At 35.1% G+C, this 17,865-nt stretch overlaps 1 protein-coding gene across 4 annotated transcripts in view; it reads right to left on the reverse strand.

The window, feature by feature from the left end:
* Nucleotides 1-17,865, reverse strand: part of LOC134529090 (LIM domain kinase 1) — an 84,769-nt gene that overhangs the window by 9,327 nt on the left and 57,577 nt on the right. For all 4 annotated transcript variants that reach the window (XM_063362809.1, XM_063362810.1, XM_063362811.1 and 1 more), the window contains 3 exons: nucleotides 17,231-17,455; nucleotides 13,158-13,312; nucleotides 4,809-4,915 (listed from right to left, as the gene is read on the reverse strand). In XM_063362809.1, the coding sequence (XP_063218879.1) occupies nucleotides 4,809-4,915; nucleotides 13,158-13,312; nucleotides 17,231-17,455 (487 nt within the window). The remainder of the gene's footprint in view (nucleotides 1-4,808; nucleotides 4,916-13,157; nucleotides 13,313-17,230; nucleotides 17,456-17,865) is intronic.

Raw genomic sequence — 17,865 nt, forward strand, 5'->3', positions numbered from 1 at the left:
GAATCCTTAACGTGAAAAGTGAGAATATATTCCAGCCGAATTCAAGTATATCTTTCCTACTTTGTAAAAATGATGGACTCCTAAAAAGGAAGCATGAAGACAATGAAGACACTTCAACATCATCAACATCGAATTATTACGGTAAATTGTGTGAAGACGATTCCTTCTACGGTGATTGTTACAGTGACTCTGAGGCTGTTGACAAAGACATAGACTATGATGAAGCACCTAAAGCTGCCAAGATCGAAGAATGTGACGGTGTCCTGAGACCGAAACGGTGGAAACGACGTGATATATTAAATAAATCTGATCAAGTTTGTGATGATCACCATCTCAAACATGAAAGTTACCCTGAGGTTGGTGGTAAAACGGAAGACACCAAAGATCATAATATTTATTATAAAGGTGCAAGGAAGATGGTGGTAGAAGAGAATGATTACACATCATGGAAAGATCCAAACATATTGGTTGACAGGCTAAGACTTCTACATGGTTCGCTTTGTGCAGGAAACTATTCGTGCATCAAAGAAATATCCTTCATACTCAAGGAACTGAGGAATGCTGGCTACATACAATAATGGCTTGTTTTACTTGCATTTGTATAATGTAAAGCAATAAAATAAATTATTTAAATTATAAGAATTTAATGTTTTTATTTCTTGTGTTCTGATTTCTAACTAAGACTTAGATCTCGTAACTTGTGCTTCCTTTTTGTCTTTTTTTTTTTTTTTTGATGATGGATCTTCCAAATGTGCTGCCTTTTCGATGATGGTGATTCCAAATTTGCTGCCTTTTCTTTGTCGTTGCTTTCAAATGTGCTGCCTTTTCGTTGTCGGTGCTTCCAAATGTGCTGCCTTTTTGTTGTCGGTGCTTTCAAATGTGCTGCCTTTTTGTTGTCGGTGCTTCCAAATGTGCTGCCTTTTCGTTGTCGGTGCTGTCAAATGTGCTGCCTTTTCGTTGTCGGTGCTTCCAAATGTGCTGCCTTTTCGTTGTCGGTGCTTCCAAATGTGCTGCCTTTTCGTTGTCGGTGCTGCCAAATGTGCTGCCTTTTCGTAGTCGGTGCTTCCAAATGTGCTGCCTTTTCGTAGTCGGTGCTTCCAAATGTGCTGCCTTTTCGTTGTCGGTGCTGCCAAATGTGCTTCCTTTTCGTAGTCGGTGCTTCCAAATGTGCTGCCTTTTCGATGACGGTGCTTCCAAATGTGCTGCCTTTTCGTAGTCGGTGCTTCCTATTGTTTTTCCTTTTTTGAAGGTGCTTCCAAATGTGCTTCCTTTTTTGTTGATGGTGCTTCTATTTTTTTAATGTTGTTTTGACTCTAGTATTTTAGTAAATTGTTCTTGATTTGACTAGCGTATTATTCCATACGGTGCATGTATATAAGCGAGTCCTAGACAGCAGGACGCTCAGTTTGTTACTGCCGCCGACGGTGTACGGATCACCTAGTTTGTTCCTCTGGTGCATAAGTCGTGTAATTGCCTGTTCTTGAGACTTTGATGGCATCTTTACCGACTTTAACGTCGTACTCGATGGAGGATGTACCATCGACTACGGGAACCATGACGTCGGCGCCGACGATGTTGGAGCAGATCCCGTTGGCAACGCCTCTGACAACACTGGAGGAGACTTCGATATGTGCTGTTCCACCATCAGCCTAAGTTTCATCAGCATTGAATACTTCAATTAATGAAGAGCGTACTTCGCATCAGTGCAAATACTGTGGTGCATCATTTACTATCACCTCAAATGCTCGCAGACATGAAAGAAGCGGTTGTTCTAATAATGTTCAAAGAATACAATTTCAGTGCAATAAGAGCAATAAACTAATTTCACGTCTCAATAGCTTACATCGTCATTATAAAAAATGCTCCGAGACGTATAATGAACATGGTTATTGATTTGACTCGTGTTGTACCGGCTAATGAGACTATATAAGTGCTATGAACTTCAGTCCGTCTCTGGCTGTGGTGATGAACGGATCGTATAGACATTTAAATTCATGTAAAAGGCTTAGTCCGTACAATAAGAAGACTGTTTGAATCGAGGAATCCTGAAGGCTTTAGTAATTTGTCAGTGTTTTTTTTTTGTACTTGTAGTAGAGTATTGAATTTATGTAATAAAATTTTTTTAAAAGAACTTGTGGTGTTTTTATTTTCTCAAACCTAACACTTTTTTAGTATTTTTTTTAAATTAAAGTTGTTTTGTATCGGCCAGGGATCGAACCAAGGACCTTAGTCGATCCAATCAATCATTATATGGATTACAAATTTATTTAATGATTACAATTACAATTACGAATTTCCAATATGGTGGTCTTGATGTCTGATAGGATGATGGTAGTAGATGATTTAAAGTCTCTTTACGAATGTTGAACATGGTTTATTGAAATTATTATTTTTTACATAAAATTAAACATTATTGCATCGATCGGGTATCGAACCGAGGACAGGAATCGATCGAATCAATATGAAAGTTAATGAGTGATTTATTTAATGAATTTTGGATTTTTTCCTGCTTTTCTAGCTACATTATTACATGATTTCAAGATGGCGACCGAATTTCAAGATGGCGGGCACCTTAGTAATAAATGATTACTGCACTCTAGCGGGTAAGAATTAAACTAACATGGCGTCAGTGCACTCTAGCCGACGATACAATGATGATGGCTTCCAACATCGAAGACAAGATGGCGACCATGACGTCATACTAGGTGACGATATATACTTTGACATAAGTGTCGGGGGTCAGTCTGTCAGCAGCCACCACGGGGGGAAGGAGCCTGTCGCCATTTTTAATTTTTTTTGACCTCGTCGGGTTCGAACCGAGGACTCCGAGCTCCGTGTCATAAATGTTTGTTTTTTATTAAAACTTTATTTAATTTTATTAAGTGAATTTTTTTATAAATTTTAAAAATTTTTTCATTAAAATCGCATAATAAATAAAAAAGTTAAAGATGGCGACCGTAACGGAAACTGCAACGGTGACGTCATCTTTCAAAATGGCGGAAAACACATCGCCGGAATGTTCGAGAAAACAAAATTACGTCATCCAAGATGGCGGATACAAAATGGCCGCCGGGGTCAAGGTCAAAGGTCAAGGTCAAGTCCTGATAGAGGCTTAACTGAGGCTTGAGTTAAGGATGCTTAAGCCTCTTCTAGGACATTTCTAGCCGCTGGGATTTTTACGGAATAAAACGGGAAATTTTCCCTCGAAACGGGAATTTTTCCCTCGAAAACAGGATTTTTTTTTCTTAAAACGGGAAATTTTGAGTCATTTTGAGTCTTTTTTGCCGCCGTGACGTCACAAATCCAAGATGGCGGACAGACAATCACAATCCACAGCCTGCAGCCTGGCGCAGGAAATACTTTCCTATACTACTTTGGTAGATTTTGTATATTAATTATTGGTCCCTTGTTATGCTTGGTTAGCTTAGGAGATATAATTAATTATCTTTAATCCATATTTACCTCTTTTTCACCCCTTAAGGTTTGAATTTCAGAAAATGGTAAAATTGTGGTTAGTAGTTATTGGTATCAAAAAATAATTTGTGCTTAATTTTACTTGGAGCTATATAATTAATGATAAAACCATACTTATCTTGTTCACCCCTTAGGCATTGCATTTTGCAAAATATAAAAATTGTGGTTGGTAATTTTCGTTACATTTACTATACATACTTAATATAAATTAGTACCTTTATTAAATTTGGAGATATAATTAATTATCTTAAAAACATAACTACCCCTTTTCCATCCCTTATGGTTAGAAATTCAGAAAATATAAAAATTGCCATTGGTAGTTTTTGTATGTTTATTATTGGTACCGAATATCATTTATTGTGCTTCATTAAATTTGGAGATAAAATATTATTATTCTTAAAAACATACTTACTCCCTTCTCACCCATTAGGGGGTGAGTTTTGCAACATATAAAAATTGTGGTTGGTAGTTTTCGTGTTGTTATTTTAATAGTTTATTTAATTTAATTTAAAATTGTAACAGTTTCGGAACTTTTTAGGTGGGCACGACATACAAAAAGGTAAAAGGACATAGTAGTCCCTACAGGCATGCCAGCATCATATCCATGTAGGCACTACCAGCAGATAGCCAACTGACACTAGCAGGCACTGCATACCTGCAGGGACTACAGCAAGCAAGACAAACACACAGAAGAATACAATACAAAACAAGAATACACTAGAACAGGCAAAAAGATACATAAAATTATGAAATCAAACAATTCGGATAGAATAAAAATAACATGAATTTTACAATAAACATGTCTTAGAACAGCAAGAGTTATTATTACTAAGTGGATACCATCGTGTACAAAAACTGTGGTAAAAAAATAGTTATATATTGTTAGTTAAACAAAGCCTGATTGCACTTTATTATTAAAGTAAAGAGATGGGCCAAAGGCTACTTGTTTTATGTGTATTTTTTTTTCTTTCAAATTCATTTTTAATCAACCTGCCAATATTTCATGCTAAAAAGGTACATCTCCCACTTTTTGTAGGGCAGGACTGACACAAAAGAAATTTAATTAAATTTTCTTGAGAATAGTTTTAAAGTTATGCCTCCATTTCTGTATCAGGTTGTTCATTATCACACCTTATTTCAGCTTTGAGTAGGTTATGAACACTGGACTTATCCTGGTTTTTGCTCTAGACAGAACTGTACCATATCATCAAAGTGCATGCACATATTGGACAACATTACACATTATGAAATTCATGTACATATTTATTTATTATTTAGCTTTCTTTCCTCCAAATATAACATAAATAGGTTTACTGAAACTGTAGGTACTTTACCTTTGTAGTTGTAGATGTCGAACTCAAGGTTCTGGGGCAGAGGCATACCCACAGATAAATGCATAGCCACTCCTTCCAGCCACACTTCTAGGACTTCAAACGGCGGCCTACAAAAAGTTCACGAAGTCGTGCATAAAGCATATTTATTATGCTTTACAAGTAGAACAAGGCTATTTGGACTTCCATATGTTACAATAAAAATATAAGGAAAAAAAAACACATACAGCTAACTACTACGAACACCTAGTTAGTTTACACTACAGTATTTTATTTTAGCATTAATAGCAAACACACTAGTGTATATTGAGAAGAAAAATTATATCATTGTTAATTTTATTCACGTAGAAAAAGACATTTTCTGGTTCGAATAAAATTTGTAACTGCATGTAACATTTACTTAACTATGTTATTAGTCAGGTAGACAATCAAAGTTTCATAGTAATATAATGAATTATAAAGAAACAATAATTGAAATATGTATTGATTCAGTTCTTATATTGTTTAGTAAAATATTATTAAAATAATTAACTAATACAATGCATTCATGCAATGTTTTATTCCCACACACAAATTATTTTTTAATTTATTGCTCTAAAAATGTGAACTCTTTAAAATGTTGTTTTTAACAATGAAAATAATTTCTTACTGGCTGACAAGTGCCTAAGTAAGATGTGTAGGTGTGTGTAGATGCCTAGTTGTTTTAGCATGGGAATGGGCATTAAGAGATTGTGCTGATTGTTGAAGAAGTGATAAGAAGTTATTGTGTAATACATTATAGCATACTCCACACGCTAAAGCTCACTTACATAATCTTCCTGTTTTGGATACAGATAGGGTGGTAGGGTGGGGAAGTTTTCATTGTGAATAACGAAATTCATATCAATGCAAGTCAGGTAGATTGATAAATTGCACACAATGCTTAAATTAATAAATTTATGTGTACTTATATACTTCTAAAGTGGTGGTCATTATAAAATATACAGTAAAAATGTTGTACGTGTTGTACAATAATTTTACTGTCATTTATATTTGGGAACTCTGCCTTTTAATATATAAATATTCAGGGTATACATAAACTACCTAACAAGATTGTGGGTACATTTACAGGATATGCAGAGAAGGCAAAAACTTAATGAACATAGGTCCAGAAATGCTTCTGTCTATCGCTGGAGTCATCATGAACAGTAAGATACACTGAATACTTATTACTGGCAGGATAAAAAACTAAGCACTGTTCTGTAATCCAGTCTGCAATGAACACACAACAGTTGCTCTACACAGCAATGCCTTGAATCGTCCCGTACAATACAAGGTGAATGCCTAGTGAACTGTGTGGAGTTACTGTGCAATACCACAGTAGAAAGTAAGCACCAGAGCTACAGCAAACACTTATATCCACTGCCACTACTTACGTATGGTGTTTTGTGAACCATGAACACAATCACTATTATGATATTCTACATAACAGGGATCCAGTATATACGGTGACCACCCAACCACAAAAACAATAAATGAGCGTGAATTTCTTTGACTTTGGAACTCACGTTTGACCTGTGAATTTCTAAAAACCATTGGGAATCTTATGTTTGTCTAGCAAGCTGGAACAACTTAGTTGAAAAACTACATGCTCTGCCTTCAAACTGAGTCACTTATGCCACTTTTGACTGCTGTTCACAATTTCACCCTCGGCCTAGCCACGATACACGAGATGGGACTGTTGATAAAACAATCCTGCGTAAGGATTCCTTAATAAGAATTAGTTTTTTTTGCATTACAATTTTGCATGAATTAATGAATATGATGTCCATAATTGTTTATACCATTTAAGTGCATTTAAATTTGTTTCGCTTATAAGATGAAAGAGAAGACCAACTAAAATTAATGAATGCTGAACTTGTAACATAGCATGATTCCTGCCCCCTGCTACTAATAATACAGTAGAACCCCGATTTTACATTACCACTTTCTACGTTTTCCCGTTATTTGCACCATTTTTTTTGGGCCCGTTTTAACCTCATTTGATGCAATGCAATTAATTCCCGTTTATTACAACAAGCCCATAACCTACTTCCCGCTATTTACGCTGTTTGTTTTTGCAATGACCTACATAAACTCGTTATTCCCGTGTTTGTCATGGACGTCTTACCTTTGAAGATATAACTTTTGAATGAAATACAAAATCCTAACTGCTGTTGGGAACACTAGCGCTATATCTCGTCGATGTTTCGAAGTTCTCTTCTATTAAAAACGGTATTAACCGGCTGCCAACACTGGTATAATCATGGACTTCACGAGAACGTTAGCACGTGACGCTAGCGCTATAGTTTATAGAAATCCCTACTTTTAATCAATAACTTATACATTCAGGATTTCCGGCATGTATCTTTGTCAAGTCTGTTATAGACTACGTGGTCGGCAGTATCGTGAAAGGAAAAACGTATTTTACCCCTGTAATTACTGTGTTTTTAACAAGATGGCAACAGGTAAAAAACGTAAAACATTATCGATTGACGAAAAACTTAAGTTTTTAAAGTGCGTGGACGAACATGTCGGTACTCGTGTTTCACTCGCTGAGAGGTTAGGCATCCCGATTTCAACACTGAACACAATTGTGAAAAATCGCGACATGATAGAAGAAAGTGCATCGCAGTGTGGTAGTTTTTCGAAGAAGCGAAAATACGTTCGTGCATCGAAATACGAGGAACTTGAAGTACTTTTGAAGGAATGGTTTGTTGGTGCAAGGGCCTCAAATGTACCAATAAACGGTGTTTTGTTAAGAGAAAAGGCACTATTTATAGCAACACAGCTAGGAATATTAGATGAGTTTCGTGCATCTAATGGTTGGATTGACCGTTTCAAACAAAGACATAACCTTGTATATAAAGCAGTATGTGGTGAAAGTAGAAGTGTAGACTCTACAACTGTAGAAGTGTGGAAACAAGAGCAGTTACCCAATTACATACAAGGGTATGCACCGAAAGACATTTTTAATGCGGATGAAACAGGCCTGTTTTATTCTCTACTCCCAGACAAAACACTGTGTTTGAAAGGGGAGCAGTGTCATGGTGGAAAACTTAGTAAACAAAGGCTCACTGTTTTGCTAATGAGCAATTCAGATGGCAGTGAGAAACTTCAGCCATTGGTGATAGGGAAGGCACAAAAACCAAGGTGTTTTAAAAACATAAAAACTTTGCCAACAAAATATTTGGCAAATCAAAAGGCCTGGATGACGTCAAAAATCTTCGAACAGCAAATGCGTGCTCTGGATGCATCAATGGGTGTTAATGGAAGAAAAATTTTGCTGTTTCTTGACCAGTGCCCAGCTCACCCTCAAAACTTGAATTTAAAGAATGTACAGCTTGTTTTTTTCCCTGCGAACTGCACCAGTGAGCTTCAACCTTTGGACTTGGGCATCATTCATGCCTTCAAGTAAAAATACAGGAAAAGGATTGTCCAAAAAATGTTGAATCTCTTGGATGCTGGCAAAAATCCACAAGAAAAAAAAATCAATGTTCTGGATGCAGTGCATGAAATTGCCTATGCATGGAAACAATTTGCATCAACAACAATTTCAAATTGTTTCAGGAAGGCAGGTTTCCCAAGCTCAGGAACAGTGTCTACAAATGAGGACAGTGAACCAGGCAGCAGCATAGAGGAAGAAGACTGGAAGAAAATTCAGACAGGCAGTTTGTTCAGCGACTTTGTCAATATTGACAGTCATGTGCAAACAACAGAAGTACAATTGATTGATGAAACTGTCAGTTCGCACATGAAGGAACAGCAACCTGAAGAAGATGATGGTGGTGAAGATGAAGATGAAGAAATCCCTATGCCTCACAAGCATGAAGCTCTCGAAGCAGTTTCTGTTTTGAGAAACTTTTTTTCTGGGTTAAACTGTCCTGACAATTTGTTTGACCAGCTGAACCATATAGACAAAAAAATAGAAGAACTGAGCAGCAAACAAAAATTTCAGATTTTTTCACATAGTGTTGATATAATTGTAAATTCTTTTTTGTAACCTATACATACTTATTTGCTTTTACTGAAATTAATTTTAAACCTCTTTCATAACCTATATTGTAGTAATTGTAAACTGGAATTTAATATAGTATGTAGTTGTGACTTTACCTTGTGTGTGTAGGTAGACTGTATGAGTTGTTTCTTTTTTTTACATTTAAAAATTAAACTTTTGCATTAGTAAACTTTTATTACTATCTGTATTATTTTTATTAATATTCTTAGCCTATGAATGTCTAATGTTAGTATGAATTGCTAGTTAAATTAAGTAAGTATGTACATAGACTGTGCCAATTTTTACCCTCTACAGAATATATATAGTATGGGACTTAAGTGTTAATATAATAACCCTTTTTAGCTATGTGTCAGACACTCATAATGAATAATTATGTGTATACCAGAGTACACTGTGTTTAGGTCTTATAATATAACAGTTCTTCGGGCAAAAAAAGGAATTTTACACATTTCCCTAATTTTACACTTTCCCGCAATTTACAACATTTTCATACACCCCCTTGAATAGTGTAAAAAAGGGGTTTTACTGTAATTGAAATGTGAATGAGTTATGTTACTGATGTTTTCCTAATCATGTTTCCCTTCCCATCTTATCCAAGAGAGAAAACACCACAGGTTATTTCCTTGTCAATTTTTTTTGTCAGTTTCTTCAATAAAAACAAGCACGCCCTTTACAGCAGTTTTGTCATGAATGAAATGTTGCAGCAGAAAGCGTAGGAAATCTCACGCAAAAACACACAGTTGCATCACAAAAACCTGCCGAGATAACGTGATAATGGTGTACAGTGACACAGGGCCGGTGCAAGGTAAATTGGCGCCCTAGGCGAAAAACCTTAATCCCTCCCCCCCCGGACACCACAAAAAAAAATTTTCCTTGCCTCAAAATACATCACGTAAGCCTAAGATTTTGTCAATAATCAAATGTAGCAGGCTTGTGTTTTTTTTTTAAAACTTTTTTTACTTATTACAAATCATAAACAGGTCACCGTGGACTTTAAATAATTACTTATATCAATATAAACATTCCAAACTGTTACAAAAATCCATTTTCATCTAGTTTCAATTATCGTTAAACATATTATATGAGCTGTTATGTATCGTGCTGCGCCGCCCCCAGCTACTTGGCGCCCTAGGCGGTTGCCTAGTTCGCCTGTATGGACGCGCCGGCCCTGCGGTGACAGTGACGGCGAGAGAGGGAGGGAGAACAATAAACACTGCTGCGTGCGCTCCCTTCCCCTCTTTCTCTCTGTCTCTCTCTGGCTGGTTTATTCTAAGATTCTCCCTCTAGCCGAGCACCGCCCGGTGGCAGACAGCTGCTGGGTGGCCCCACGACAGGGGGTAGACGTAGCTTAATGGCCCTGTTCATGATGCTTTACACTCACCGCCGAGATAATTTAACTGAACAATTTACATTTACTCACGACTAGAGACCTGAAAAATTCGCGGGTTCATTTCGTGTTATGCTAAAATTCAAATAATTACACCTTAGTGCTGCTTCTGTCATTGGTTCACTGTTAATCTGGAGGACTGAGGGCCAATTAGAGACCCTCACTCATTGAAGTGCCGAATCACAGGCCACCCAGTTGCGACGACTCACAAGTCAGCAGCCAATGAACAGTTGGCATTCGCCAGAGTGTGTAGAGGATATTGTAGTCTATCCTGGAGGTCATTGAACGCGCGAATTTTTCCGGTCTCTACTCATGACATATTTGTTAAAAACCAACACAGGCTAGTTATTTAAGCAACATAGTCAACCACAAAAGTGCAATGTTAAATTTTTTTTCAACCCAAGATTGACATTTTTGCACATGAGTCGCAGTACATTTTATTAAACAAAAATTCGATAAAAATTCTGTAACCCATACGCGGGTAAATACAGTATTTCTGTTTTTGTAAACATATGCACAATTTTTTTTTTCTTATCCTGATTTTATAAATGTGCATATGACTACTTATTAAATAAAGACTACGAAGCATGGCTTACAGATAAATATTACAGTTAACATATTTATCACCACAACTACTCATGCAGTAGCATTCACACAACACTTTCCCAGCCGCCACCTACTGATCATTTTGCCAGTTCACAGTTTTTCTCCATATACCAACACTTGAACTCTTAACATGTCACAGTATCAACTAACATAACTCATAACTAGAGACCGGAAAAATTCGCGAGTTCATTTCGCGATAGGCTAAAATACAAATAGTTATACCTCAATGCAGCCTCTGTTATTGGCTCACAACTCACCTAGATGACTCTGGGCCAATGAGAAACACCCAAACAAAGCTGTATCGAATCACAAGCTGCTTTGGGACGTCTCACAAGACAGCAGCCAATGAGTGGGTGACATTTGACAGAGTGTAAGTATAACTATGGAGTTCATCCTACGAGTCATTGAACCCGCAAATTTTTCCGGTCCCTACTCATAACATTACAAACTGCTGGCCTGTCCAAAACGTTCAGCACGAGTCCATTAGTTCCTAACAGTCTTGATCTATCTGGTGTATTCAAGGCGTTAGAAAGATGCCTCTTCTCTGTGCAAAAGCCACGTGACGTTGACACACACCCAGGCACACATGTCTACCATTCTCGGAGACGTGGCCCAGATGTAGATGCACAGGCTCAGGGCAACACAGGCTGCCCTTGCCCCAACGTAACATTACTTATTTAAGATTTAGTTTAGTGCAATTAAGGTTATAACGGAGTAAATAAGGAAAAGTGAAGCTTTAAAACTTACTTATTCATTTTGCTTTTTGGCTAGACCATCGTGTGTGTGAAGTTTCTCTCCGCCCCTTGACGTCATGACAGCTGATGCAAAACTGACCTAGAAGCCCTCTGGGCCTACCCATGTAACAATATTCACAACCTGGCAAATTGAACTGTGTTGCGCTGGCTTACACAACTAAGAACTGCCTTAAGTGAATAACCGCTCCCCCATTTCCATTAAAAAAACTGCTTGTTTGCACACATTACATATGGTCTGATTTCAAAATGAGCCACGAGAACACCTCCAGTCTAACCACACAGGAATGATTCTGTTTATTTAGTTAACTTTGACATAATATATATAACTATAGAGCAAACCTATGCATATTTTAAAGTAATGTTAATTAGAAATTCGGGGGTGTTTACTCAACACTGTTACAAATCTTGAGCTGTAAAGCTAGAAACTAAAAACTGTGATTATTTATTAAACAAATTATATGCAGGTTGACTCATTTATATTTGTACACTGTCAAAATACCAAACTCTGTAAAATAATAGTCGTATCTTTGATGACTGTACCAAAAGATACACATGAGGGAAAAAAATTAACATTAGAATTTTCAGACACTTTTTATTAGGGGTCCACGAGTACTCAAAATTTTGAGTCGTGTCAAGTTTTAAGTACTCGACTCAAGCTTAATTGAAAAATTTTAGTGGTTAACTGTTTGGTCTAAGAAAATAATAAAACTTCCATGAAACATTACTAATACAAACCTAGCGTTCATTAGGAAACGTGATTAGTTGATGTCGAACTAATGAACTACAGTTACTGTAAAAGCACCATACTTACTACAGAAGCACGATAACTACACATATGCACCATTGTTACTGTAAATAACCTGATATATACTGGACAAATTAAATGTTACTGCACTGCTACTTTAACCACAGAGCATAAGCACAATATTTTCGTACATACATTCCGAATACTCTTGTACTGGGCGTATAGTGTATAGGGCAATAATGAGCTTGAATATTTAAAATCTTCAAATACCAATAAAATGATAGTAATGGTGTAAAAAATTGTTTTCATTTTAATGTTCCAAATTAATATCCTATACTTAAAGTCTTTAACTCCAATGCACATGGACAAACAAAATTTAGTTTCCTTGTGCTTCATAAGATAATTAGAAAGAGTTAATTCTATATTTTATTAATAGTACTAGCCACCTACAAATTGTTTGTAAGAAAAATTCAAATGGAAATATTCAGTAGTAAAATTCTTTTGTAAATCTAAATACTGTAGGTAAGGTCTGTAGGCTAATAAGCAGTTAGCACTATGATAGTGATTAAAAAACCATCATAAAATACTCTGGATCGTGTGTACTTTTGTGCAACTATTTCAAGTTAGTTAAGCTTAAAAAGAAAACACAAAAAAAAATTATGCTGAATACTTGACATTTAAAATAATTGGATTTTACATCACTGGACTCGACAAGACATTAAAATATGCTACTTGTGCACTCCTACTTTCTATACTCAATTTAACCATGCATTACTGACACTGCAACAATAAATGTAACAAAACAATCAAAAAGACTTGTAACCTTTTGTCAGGATTGAGATCACAGCATAGGAAGGCTAATCTGTAAAATGGCTCTGGGCAACTACTGCAGAACTTTTCACAGAATATTATCTGATTCAAGCCGAAGTCTGAAGAACGAGGCAGAAAGTCTGGGTCAGCATGAACTCTTCCAATAATCTAAAAAACACACCCAAAAATTTTTTATTACTGAATAAAAACAAACTCAAATTATTTTTCATTACAAAGCATAAGATCTACATAAACATAACAATCTACTACTTAGTGTAACAAACCTATTACTACCACAGAAAACTAACACAAATTTACATTTTTGTTATACGTAATCACCCTGAATAAAAGATTTGAAAAATTTACTTAGGTTGTGAACATAAATTATCATTCACCAAACATCACTCAACTAATTTTGGAAAGATTATAACAGGATGAACTTAAATTAAAATAGAAAACTTCAATTTTTGTATTAATTTGAATGAGAAATTCAGTAGTTAAATGCTGTCATCAAACCTTGAACTTTAATATTCAAAGAATATTTTAGAATCTAGTGAATGTTATCATTTTAACTACAAATATCTATAAATCTATACAAATGCACATCTATGGATAATAGGCGTAAAGCACAAATGATTTTCTTTCATAAACCGTGTATGTATGTCATGTACAACTGCAACATCACACACTTTTCCTTCTAACATGTACAAAGACCTAATGCAGTCCCAATTTTAAAATTAAGTGAAAATGCAAGGTTTCAGAATGAAAAAAAAAAAAATCACTGGGAAGAACATACCTGTGGCACTTTCAAAAGAAAGCTGTCTAGTTATGCCTGATGTAAGTTTAAGGTGTAATTCTTACAATAAAAAAACCCATTTATGAACAGGGGATAAAATAGTTTTGTGAATAAAACTTCGATTATGTATTTGTTCTTTGGAATATTTGATTTCATTTTCATAATACATTTTGACGTGACACCGTCTAATAAATCGATGAACGCCGGCTGCACGCACGAAAAAGTGTCCCACTACGGATGTCCCACTACGGATGTGTTCTGTTTGCTCATTGTACGCATGCGTGGCATCTCTCTTCATGCTCATTGTACGCATGCGTGGCATCTCTCTTCCACTCGATTGGAACAACCATCGATTTGACTTTTCAATCATATTTTCGTCGTTTGAATTATTAATATTATGAATTTTAACGATCGTCCACCGATTTTCAGCACAATCGGTACGGTTATTTAAAAGTAATGTTGAAAATTCAAATACGTTTTGAACCAACAATGGTGTTTTACAGTTACACATAATAATTCAAATTACACCCGGGATCTTTTGCACAATGTTTTAAAAAATATTGTAACATATTATAAATAAGTTTGGTGTATTTGGGATGCGTATTTGTTATAAAATCGTGTTAGTATTATACCCCTACCGTGAACAAAGTTTTTATAAATATATATATATAAAACATTTGAAACTACATTACCTTAGTATAGCCTCGTGGGCATGTGGTTAGCGTACCTAACTCTTCAACGAAAGGTTGTAGGTTCGAAACCCGGAAGCTGTGAAATTTTTTTTTGTACTTGTAAAAATAAATATAGCGCACGCAACATTTCAAAAGTAATAAATATATTTGAATTAATGAATGAAAATAAAAGTAAATTTATTAATTCAATTGCACATTTCATTTCACTCCTTTGTATCCATACAAAATAGTGATAATTCAATAAAAATGATTCAATTTTATTCATTAAAGTATGCAGAGGTAGATTTTATCATGCAAAAGATTAAAAAATTAAAAAAATTCTTCCTCAAAGAATATAATATTTTTAATGCCTAAATGGTTTGGTTGCAAAAACCTATTACGGCTAAGTCTCAGGCCGAATATATTTCCTTTTCTTCTGGATTAATCATTTCATCAATGTTTTGTTATGACGTTGTCACGTTAAACTATCATCCGTAAACCGACTTTACAGACAACCAATTTATTTTTTTCCATTTTAAATGAAACTACTTTCAGACAGCTCGGATACTGTATTTGTAAGTCAGTTCAACTGTTAATAGTATTGCAGATTTTGGGTAGGGCCAGGCAGTTATTTTGTAATGTAAAAAACTATTGTTTATTAAAAGAATATCAATTTTTTTTTTCTTTTGTATTTTGAATTAACTGCTGATATTTCATAGTGTTCAAAAACTTCAAGTTATATAATAACTTTCCAGCTAATTAAATTCAAAATATAGAAGTGGGGGTTTAAATACAACGGTGTCATTTAGAAAGTAAATAATCATTCACCATGCAAAGATAATTACTAACAAAATAACAAAAACTGAATACACACCCTTAAGTATACTTCAGTTTACTTCTCCACATAATGGCCTTGTATAATAAGGAATGTTAATGTATATTTTCAAAATCCTTAGAAATTAACAACTGCAAATAGTTCCAGGAATGACACGTATTAAAGCAGGCACTGATGTTTTATGTTTTGTTTTAATATACGTATCTTTACCAGTATCAAATGTATTTTGTGTGCCGTAATCTATATATGATGCTATTTTGTAGACAGTCAACAAAGTTACCAAACCTGAATAAAACCCCACTAATATGCTGATTTTATGTATTTATTTTCACATCTGTTTTTGTTATGCATACACTTTTAGTTTTTTCTACACTTTAAAACATTCAAATCTCTATTAGTTTTGCATACCATGCATTCACTGCCTTGTAAAACCACAATTTTATTTTTATTTAGACATGGCTTGGCATGTAACAAACTTTTTTTTCTGGGAGAAAAAAATTCCTTTCGACCTATAATGGCTCTAAATTTGTTACAAGCACATGCACATACAAAAATAGTTCTCTTAATGTTATTTGGATGTTGCATTTCTTGTTTTCTAGGCAATTTAAGTAATAATTTGCCATGCAGCTGAAACTTTTAATGGCTAATTTATGTGTCACCTCAAGGATGGGCTGGTGGCGGAGCGGCCGATCAAAGTCGGGCGGTCGTAATAAGTCGGGATAAGTTGGGCAGCACTCAAATGTCAAGCAACAGACAGAACGGCGACACAAAATAAGTGCTGAGTCACTGAGGTGTGTTTAAAGGATCACCAATATTTGCAACAGAGGTTAGTTATGGCCAGGACTTTGTGGGCAAGTCTAGATAACGTCAAACACAGTAGCACAAGGGCAGGAATGAAGTGTTTCAAACAGGCCAGTATAATAAGAATTGTTAATGTTCAAGACTCTTGTGGATGCATGTGCAAAAAGTCACGCAAATGTTTGTAATTTTCACTTGTGTGACTTTTTACACCCATTATGTTATACTTGATGAATAACCGTTAAAAATATTTGTGACAGAACAACAAATGCAAGGGAGGCATCATGTTTGAATTTACAAGAAATAGCTCTTAAATAATAGTAATGATGAGAAACTGAAAAAAATCACATGGCATTAAGACAGACCCTTTAAGGTGATGTTTTCAGAACTGACTGGAATGCAGTGGCCAGTCTGGGGAACCATTCTCGAAAGGTTGTTTACAAGCAGCAAGCACGATCAGGACAAGAAACATTCCTGGTACTCCACGGACCCATTTTAACTGATGGTAAAATCATTTCACATGCTCAATTTATATATATATATATATATATATATATATATATATATATATATATATATAAAATTATTGATTTCATGGATGTAAAAGTGTGAATTAGAGTTTAATGTCATTGAGCTCATTAAGATGGGTAAATGGTAATACGAGATGGAGCAGTGATGGAATGAATTGGTTAAAAAAAAAAATGAAAAACCCATCTGTTCCCGACATCTCTTATGATTCCCGCTAATCAAAAAACTGAACCCAGATTTTCTGGCTGAAAGGCCACTTAACCATTGTGGCTCACGTCTACACTGGACTCTTAAAAAAACTACCTACACTTGATTTAGATGTGTAGGTTAACACACATCCAGTACACTGCAACAAAACTGTACTTGCATAGATCCCACATTTTTTAAAAGCCATAATACACTCAAAAGACTTAAAATGAGAATAAGATTAATGAAATATATATGGTAAAAAAACTCACTTCACACAAAACTATGCCAAATGAGAAAATATCAACTTTCTCATCATACTTGTTGCCTTTCATCATTTCAGGAGCCATCCAATAAGGATTGCCTACAACAGTGTAGCGTTTTTTTCGCTCACATCTGCGACCTCCATATCTACGCCTTTCAGCACTCACGCTGACAGCACTGTTTTGAGAAATTATTCTAGCAAGCCCAAAATCTGCCACTACTACTGTCTTGTCCTGTAAACAAACAAAAAATGCATTTCACCATACAATAAAGATTAAAAAATTACAATGACACATACATCTTAACATTTACTACTTTATAACTGGTAGTGAATTATAAATATTACTGCAGTATGTGGTAGTTGTGTAATATTTCCATCTCAGAAAATCAGTTTTATTTTGAAAGGGTTTGTAAAAGTATACAAAATTAAAATAAAGGTTTCAAAAATTTTTCAGTAGGAATAAGAAAGCTGATTTACTAATGAACATGACAGGTTTAGAGCAGAACATACAAGATAAACATTTAAGTGTTTACTCATTCCACTTAAAACATAAAAGAAAAAATCAAAAAGGCATGAATCCTAGCTGGAAATGAATAATAATTTTACACAAAAAAAAAAAAAAACTAAAATAATAAATGCTTA

This window comes from Bacillus rossius, chromosome 2 (assembly GCF_032445375.1).
Source record: "Bacillus rossius redtenbacheri isolate Brsri chromosome 2, Brsri_v3, whole genome shotgun sequence".
NCBI classification, from domain to species: Eukaryota; Metazoa; Arthropoda; class Insecta; order Phasmatodea; family Bacillidae; genus Bacillus; species Bacillus rossius.